At 37.9% G+C, this 9,098-nt stretch overlaps 1 protein-coding gene across 5 annotated transcripts in view; it reads right to left on the bottom strand.

Annotated features, from left to right (window-relative positions):
• LOC121656943 (calcium-binding mitochondrial carrier protein Aralar2) overlaps positions 1 to 5,149 on the bottom strand; it is a 53,003-nt gene extending 47,854 nt beyond the window's left edge. For 2 of the 5 annotated variants that reach the window (XM_042012189.1, XM_042012187.1), the window contains exons 1-3: positions 4,895 to 5,149; positions 2,547 to 2,600; positions 2,221 to 2,363 (exon numbers count right to left, since the gene is read on the bottom strand). In XM_042012189.1, coding sequence (XP_041868123.1) covers positions 2,221 to 2,363; positions 2,547 to 2,600; positions 4,895 to 4,906 — 209 coding nt within the window. In that variant the 5' untranslated portion in view covers positions 4,907 to 5,149. Of the gene's footprint in view, positions 1 to 2,220; positions 2,364 to 2,546; positions 2,601 to 3,131; positions 3,226 to 4,030; positions 4,223 to 4,745 lie in introns of those variants that run through there. The other 3 variants (XM_042012191.1, XM_042012190.1, XM_042012192.1) reach the window with 3 other exon arrangements.
• Between the last annotated feature and the right edge of the window lie 3,949 nt (positions 5,150 to 9,098).

Below are 9,098 nucleotides of genomic sequence, written 5' to 3' on the forward strand. Positions count from 1 at the left end.
AAGTAACATAAATGTATGATGTTGATTTGGCCTGCCTGATAGAAAGACAGCTCTCCTGCGTTAGTAGTAGGAGAGAAAGGGTCTAGAGGGGCTTCAATAATCCCCCTGTTCCTGCCATGTAAGCATTGTTACTGACAGCCTTCCATCTACCTAGAGCGTACCCCCAGTTGAGCGCTATCTGTCAGTATCTGTTCGGTTTCTAGCACTGGACACCCACCAGTCTGAGTTCAGAATGCCCACTGCAGCTGGCAGACTGCTATTTTCTCAGCATGCTCCCTTAACAAAGTTTTTTTTTCCCTTTTTTTTTTTCAAACCTCCCAGCATCTATGGGGGAAAGTGGGTTTTCTTCACACTTGAACAGATGCTGCAAAAAGAGGAGGGAAGGCAAGGAGCTGGAAAAAGTGAATTGGAGGGAATTTGGAGTGAATTATAGGATGAGAGTGTAAAGAAATTTATTATAAGAAACGAAGGACATGAAGAAAGTCAAACGGCAAATAAAAGGAGGACATAAATGAGTTGACTGAAAAAGTCAAATCTTCTAGATCTGTATGTTAGTCCCTTGAAAATTGAAGGGTTTGCCTTCTCCAAAGACCTGTTGCTTTTACTCTCCATCCATCTGCCTCTCTGTCTCACTGACAATAAAAGGGAGAAAAGTGATTTCAGCATAACAGATTGTTAGGACTGTCACTGTATCCCCTGATTTACAAAGTCGCAGAGCGGGAGGCAGACAAATGTATTTTCACTGTTTACATCGCTCAACACACATCGTGGAAATCATTCACATGCGCAACAAAACACACAGTAGCATCTAAGTAAAATTTCCCTCACACAGATAGACTCCAACATAAAGGTAAGTGAGCACACTGCTGCCATCCGACCCCCTGCTAAATCTATTACTCCAGAATCATTTTACTGAAATGGAGTCCTACCTGGCAAAAACAGCAGCAGGCACACTAGCTTCAAATATACTGCACTCAACCAAAGCGTATTGTCCACAGACATATTTGCATGTGATCAGGCACGCCGGATGAAAATACAGCCGCTAAAGTGGTTTGTTTTGTCTTGGCCCGCGCTCTTTTCATAAGGTTTGCACGGCTGAGTGCTTGAAAAACAATACATTTGTGTTTTCAGCCAAAACTCACAGGACCGATGTAGCTGCTTCTCTACTTTCCATCTGTTCTGTGCTCATGAGACACAGATTGGCTGTATAATCATCTGGACTCTTCGCCTCATCAAATCATCACAAACTATGCATCACAAAGTCTGAGCATTGCAAGGCCTCACAGTTTCAGCTGTAATAAAAAAAAAAAAAATTAAAAATGACCTCTTTTCCTGTTTTGCTCCCACATCATTTCCATTCTCCTCCACAAAACCAAAATGAGTTTTAGATACAAAGCCAGGGCCATGGGTTCCTAATAGATTTACCCTGATGCCATGGCCGCCATTTATCCTGCTCCAAAGCTGCACAATGCGACAGAGTGCTCCTGAATAGCATGAGCAATTACAGTGCATGTGTGTGTTTTCTATGCATGTGCACGCACTTTGCTCTCTCTCTCTTTTTCCAGTTCCAAAACCCCCCACTACTCAGTCTCACCATCCTTTATGCGTGTAGGCACACACATACACACACATTAAAGCAGATGTAATAACATTAAACTACGCAGTCATGTGCACTTTGCTCTTTGTAGAAGCTTAGGTGGTTACCATGGCAATATGTTTTTTTTTTGTTTTTTTTTTCTTTTTTGACTTACCCTAACATTTTATTACCCATCATTATGTATCATTAAATGCATAAATATTAATGTAAAAAAAAAACAGGGGTGATGGGAATGGGAGGAGGAGTAAGTGTGAAAGTGGGGGTGCATCTACAAAGGAGAAAACACCTGAAAGGGGCCTTGGTGGTTTGATGTCACTTTGGTATATTCATGTGTGGCCATCCCTCTGCACATTTTTAAACCACAAGTTTAGGTCATAGGCTTGTTTATAAAATGCAAAAAAAAAAAAAACAACAAAACAAGCCCACAAAAATAGTAGCCATACCAGAAATAAATAATCCATGTAGTGATAGTATTAATTTGAGTGAGCTTCTTTCTTAATATAGACAGCTACAGTTCTTTTTACTCTTTGAGACCTTTAATATTATATTTCCTCCTAACACATCATCATCAGAATTCATATAAACTCAAGGTACACCAGTGTACATGATAATGTTTAACCAACCCATCTTTCTTCTGGTCCACCACTCCAGCCAGCAGCTTAGTGGCTTCGTCCGACAGACGGATGTCTGTGTGGGCATGGAGGAAACGTTCCACAAAGTCCTGTGGTGACATGAAGTAGTTGTCATTCTTTTTGATGCTGGCATACTGTAAAGAAGAAAAACAGACATGAGCAAATATAAACAGGACACACGCTGGGCTTTAGAATTTTCTTAATAACAAAAAAAAAGAAAGAAAGAAAAAAAAAAACAAATCAAGCAATCGGTGAAAAGCTTCTTTGGAAACAGGAAAACACAAAAGAGAATACAAAATATGTTAGTATAATCCCACCTTTTCAAAAATAGCTTTCAACTCGGTGGGGTCGGCCCTCCTTGGCAGAACTGCCTGCAAAATAGAGAAGGGCATATTTCATGATTACATCTTTTATCAAACGACTACACTGGGACGTGTTGTGTTTGTATCACAGTTAAATTAATACTCTGGTTGGTCTTGCCGAGTGATTTTAGCAGCATGGAATAACTATTCATGTTGTCTTGTGAATCATAAATAAATGTTGTTTTTGTAGCCCCTAAAGTTATTTAGTTACTTTGTTATTCAGTTAGTTCATTGTTTAAGTAATTTATTCATTTATATGCTGATTCATTTACTGAAGATGTTTAAACTCAATACAAAATGTGATTTAAAAAAAAAACAATGGGTAAAGCTTCTGCAATGATGCAGTCATACTAAACCTTTCTTTTTAAACCCTTGTTTTGCCAGAAAGATGCTTGAGATCAGATTATCTCTTTTACAAGCACAGCCTGGCCAACATGACATCGTTAACACAAAGCAAAGGGGACACACACATTAAAACATTAAAACAATACTTAAACAAAGAAATTTCACCAGGTTTAAGCATATTACACAGCAAAGTACCTGTAGGATCCCATATCTCCATCAACATGTGTGACAAGAGTTGTAAACTTAGGAAGGCTAACAAGGGTCCGAAGCTTGATTGTTTTTATAGCCCCTTGCAAGAAAAGGGAGCAAAGTGCATGAATGCCCTCTTTCCAAACTCAGTGCAAGTTCTGAGCACTGAAACAGAGAGACAGGCTTGTGAGATGTAGTTGAACCTAAGGTAAAAGCAAAGGTAGTGGTGAGGAGCTCTCAAACTCTCACCTACAGGAAATTTGGACAGAGACCAAAGGAACAAGAATTTAAATTCAAATGAAATTACTTTCAGAAAACAGGGCATATAGCAGATCTTGGAGGAGCTGAGAATAGATACACTGCTCCTCCACATGGGGTCCCTACTGGTGTTGTGGCACCCAGAAAAGCAGGTATATTTTTAATATCTACCCCATTTTTTAAAAGCAGATTTAATCAAGATTAATGGTTTTCCAGCAAACAATAAACACATTGTGTGAAGCATTGTGAAATGTAAAAGTACTCAAAATTCCTAAAATGGGCCAACAGGACCTGCATGATGTCACTTTCTTTTTGCTGATTTTTCTGGTACAAGTAGCCAGGGGAAAGCAAAGAAAGGTAGGTTATGTCTTTGTCTTCCCCATTTGCATAACATTACTACTGAATGTTATGCACATCAGAGGCCATTTAGAACTGGGTGCCCTCTATGAATAATTAAAAAATACTATAAAACATACACCCATGTATACTCTGCTCTACATCACCAATCAGACTAAATTGCAAGAAAATAGGAAATTTCTGTGTTCCGGCCCCCCCTTGTAATTACTGCAAACCTTAAAGGGTCTACGAAGTGCAGAGATTTATCAACAACCCTTTTAATATCCAAATCATTTAAATTTGAAGTTTACCTGGAAGATTTTACAGGAAGTTGTTGAAGTATGGTTTTGGGAACAAGACAGTCACAGGAAGCTGTCTTTAGCTGATATGATGGTATAAGAGCAAGCTTAAGCAATTGAAAAGAACTTTTGCACATGATCAAAATCCATATTAAGTATGGCAATATGTATAATCACGTGCTGTAGAAACATGTTTCTGCTATTCATAACACAAATAACTTACTCATATTGAAAAACTCTGGAAGCCCCCAAAGTACTGCTATACTGGTCAGTATTTTTAAAAAACTAAATAAAAGGCTGATAAGAAACTTGGAAATATCTATTTAATAAGTTGATGGTAATTTAAATGAATCTGGTTTCTGCACCTGCTATTATACACAAACAAAGGGACAACAGCCATGCCGAAGCATCTCCATATCTTTGTAAAGACCCCTGGTTCATCCAGGTAGCCTAATACAAGCCAAGGTTACAGGTGACTGAAACCTGATTTTTAGCAACAAGTTCACTGAAGATGTGACCTGAAAGTAATATAAGGTCACACAAAGAAACGGCATAGTATCATTATTGTATTATTCATCTCTGTTTAAAAGCCCAGTCATTAGGGTTAATTAACATAGAGGCTGCTAGCCAAAATGCACATTAACTAGCTAACCGGCTATTGTAAAGCCTCAATGTCATTGCTGCCTGTTCAGTGTTAAATGCCAGCACATCCTCTTAGCGGGCTAACCGGCAGGTAGCGAGCACTGTGGCCAGACATCCTGACACGCGAGAGCCTTTGCGTGGACACCCCCGACAAACAGCACACATCACCGGCAAAGTGACTGGTCCCTTCTGAAGGGTGAGAAACTGCAGTGGGGAAACTCATCAGCTGCTTACCTTTGCTGCCATGCTGAGCAAGCTCACTGTCAGATAGTCCTGTTCACTTCCTACTGCGCGAGGACGTTCCCATGGAGATCATGCGCCGGTGCAGCGAAAGGAGGATGAAAGAGGATCAGTTGTGCACGTGGTGCGGGGCACGAGAGGTCAATTGCCTTGTGGCTTCTCGTACTTGTCGGATTCATTCATTGATCTGGTAATATGTGTGTGTGAGAGAGATTATTTATTTTTTTTTTTTATCAATCTCTTCGCTCTATATTTTATATATGATGTCAGGACTCTTTGGGAAAAAATTCAGCTCCAGTTACATCCCTGAGGATGTGAACAAGAATGTTTTTGGATTCATCGCACCTATAAGATGTCCATGCACAGATATGACATAAAACTGGTTTAATTAACTGCTGAATATTCTGACTTTGTAAAACATCACAATTAAAATATATATATATATATATATATATATATATATATATATATATATATATATATATATATATATATATATATATATATATATTGTATTTTTTTGTTGGTCATGGACCATTTTTTTTTCTATTTCTGCCATGACTTTTCAATCAGACTGAGATCTGCACTGTTTGCTAGCCTTGGCAATGGCCTGATATACTGTATCATGAAGAAAAGTTTTAATGCTCTCTGCTCTGTGGCTAAATGCATTAAGCCCATCACCCTAAAAATGACTTCATCATATGCAAACATGCTTTAGAATAATGAAAATGACTAGCACAAAAGGATAACAAAAAGAAAAGGAAAGAAAGAAAGAAATTTCAGACAGTTCTCTAGGAGGAACCAGCATCTTTTGCCAATTTAAACCATAATAGCTGCTTGAAAAGTACATTAGAAGCTTTATTTTATCCTATAGATAATTCCCTACAGCAGCTCTATATTATTTTCCATTGTATATGATTTCTTTGGAGAAAGGTTCCTCTTCTCCTCACCACCAGCAGGGCTATAGAGTTAAGGTCATCTTGCAAATTACTTCAAAAGATATACAGCTATAAAATATTATGCAACATGTTTGACAGAAAATTGCTCTTTCATCTGTCCAGGGTCTTACATTCTCATAATCTGGGCACAGGCATGTCATTAAAATCATCTCTATACGCAGAAGTTAATTAATTAATAATATTACAAAGTATATTTTAAAAAAAAATAAAAAATTAAATATGTTGTGAATTTCTCAATAATATATCTGCTCTTGATACATACTAGCCATGACTAATTATGGGTTTATTCTTCCTCCATGCATCCAGTCAAAAGAGCTGTACTATAGAAGGGCAGTCTGTATATTTAAGTATTACAACCTTAGTTCCCTCCTTGAATCTTATTTTTCTTTCTCACAGTAAATGGTTCTCATACTTTATTTCCAGCTCCTCCAGCCTATCTGTGTTTTGTGCACAAAGGAAAAAGGTACAGAGAGAATTTCATGTCTACAAAAGCAAAGGTTAACATTACTCACAGCATAAAAACAATTTAAAAGGGAGCAAAAGGGCTCTAATGGCCCGACAGTCTTCAAAGAAAATGTATTTTGTGCTCAAAATAATTCATAGCTTTTTGCCAGTGGCTTTTCAGCTTCCCGGAGACCCAGCATGAACCACTGCATTTTTCCCAGCAGGTTCTCTGCTCCTCGCAAAATGGCCTTCACCAGGGCATACCTTGCATCCCCTCCAAATATTGACAGCACAGTGTCCATCACTTATTGGAAAAATGGCTGTAAGTAATGTTTTATCAGGCGATGCAATCTCCACACCTGTATTTTCTCCTGTCATATGACAATATTTGACAAGATTAATGATTTGATCTGGTGGCATTTATTTCCCATTACTGTCAACCTGCAGAAAAACAACTCACTTGCTAGTGGCATTTAGTGCAGGAGGCATGTAGCAGCATTTGCTGTGCTTTTGTATTATTCATGAACTGCAAAGTTTACTTGCGGCATGTAAACTGCTATCCCAGGCAGCTCAAGCATGAAACTCTGGATTGTTTACATGCAAGATTCTTTCAAAATTACACTCACTGAAGTAATTACTTCTCATTTCTAGAAAGACTTTAAAAAGTTTGCTCTTTTTATAGGAATGAAACCAAAACTGATCGTGTCAACCACCCTGAAAACAAGTAGGTAATAATGAACCATGCAACCTTAGAACTTCCATGGCTTGAGGGGGTCTCCTGCCCTTTGTCCCCAAGGACCCACGCGTCCCGACGGCTTGAGCGATGACTGGCGGACGGTTGTCCCAATCTGCCTCCTCCTATTTTTAACCCACACTAAACACAGAACTTAGAAAATAGGCTCAAGCTCTAAACAAATGTTTAATAGGGCACTTAGGGTCTCCCCACTGACCCACATGTTCCTTTAACAGCCAATAACGGGGGCCCTTTGGGGTCAAAAGGTTTAAAGACTTTCTAATAAAAGTAACAGAGACATCATGGGGATGTGTTTTGGAGAAGAAAAAGTTGTGTCTCAGTTTGAAATGCTGACAAGTTAATAATCCCTTCTCAAATGGCCCTACCGCAGTAAAATGGCCAGTTTGTTCTTACTTTTATTGCTATCATCTGTCAGTCAATCACATCTTTCTTTCTTTTTTTCTGCCTCTTCTTAAGTGGACTAAAAGTGCTAAAGCATCTTTATAGTAATGTTCTTGCTTAGGCTTTATTCCCATTCCTCACACTTCCTCATTTTTGGTCGAATTTTAATTCTTCTTTGTAGTCTGAGGCAGGAAATTCTTAATGGATTGTCAGAGCTGTATTCATAAAGGTAATGAGCTTCACATTCATGAGACATTTTTACCTGAAGGGAAAGGTGGCTGGTTTTGTCCTATTTTCCACAGCTCAAGTAATTCTTACTATAATATCATTTCAAAGTGTATGAGCAGGACATAATAAAAAAAAAAAAAAAAAAAAAAAAAAAGGTAGTTAATTTAAACTTTGAAAGCAAGAACGCAATTTTTCAGAGCAACTTAACTTTCTATACCTGAAGTGGCCCAAGATCAACAGAGCATATCAATGTGTAAAACAAAACAAACAAACAAACAAACAAACAAAAAACACTTGTGAGAATACAACTAATATTGGATCATAGAGAACTGGTGGCCAGTCAGCTGGATCTACTGGCTCATGAGCATTTAAGTTTCTAATGAATACGTCCCTGCTGCTTGCTTGTCAGGAACTGAGCAGTCTGGACCTGTTTTTTTCCTGGTCTGAAGGAGGTCCTGAAGAACATGCAGGTCCTGGGGCTTGAGACACATCTGCTTTAATGCCTGGTGATCCAGAATATTTCAGAATGACTACAGTAAAGACAAAGGTTACCAAGCAAAATCGATCATAAGCAGATATTCTGACTTTATAATTGGAGTCATCTTGTACTAATACAGAAAATCAAAATCTAATATTAAAAGTGTAACAATTACAAAGTTCCCCTTTAAGAGCTTTCTAGATTTATTTACACATTGAACTTATTTAAGTAATAAAACAAAGATAACTGAATGATTACCAGCTAACAAAAAACCTCCTCCCATCACACATCACAAACTGCCACCTTACCTTTATTCTTTGTTTTTCTCCCTCTGTTTTCTTTTTACATTTTTCCTGCACAAATGACAGCTTTGTCTTGATGCCATGACATCATTTACCATCAATTTCCTCACTAATAAGACTGATGAGTACCTATCAATCATCCAGTTGGCGACGAACTCCCTTTATGACAGTTTCAGTCAAATGGTTTTGACTGATTTATGCCACAAAAACACCAGTCCCAGCTGATCATTGGTGCTTTTCCTCATATCACACATTACTTTGGAAACACCTAAAGAAAAAACAAGTAATTTTAATTTTACTCACATCAATCTGGACATTTAGCTTCTGGGCCTTTGTAATGAAGTAGCGGTTTGTTATGTGGAATTTGTAAAAAAAATAATTGTACAGCAATTTAGGTTGGTTGTTTATGCACAATTTGCATTTTCTTTCACAGTTTTACACTTTAAAAATGCATAGTTGCACACAAAATGTTTCATTATTTATTGGATTTATTGAACAAAGATATAATGACATATCTGATTCTGTCTTCCAGATACCTAGAGAATAGAGGCATTAATAATCTTTTGATGGTGAAAACCCTGAAATATTGTGTGTGTCTTAAGGTAATTAGTAGTGAAATGGCTGGTTAGCTCACCTGACCCATGTTTTCTCC

This window comes from Melanotaenia boesemani, chromosome 17 (assembly GCF_017639745.1).
Source record: "Melanotaenia boesemani isolate fMelBoe1 chromosome 17, fMelBoe1.pri, whole genome shotgun sequence".
Taxonomy (NCBI): Eukaryota; Metazoa; Chordata; class Actinopteri; order Atheriniformes; family Melanotaeniidae; genus Melanotaenia; species Melanotaenia boesemani.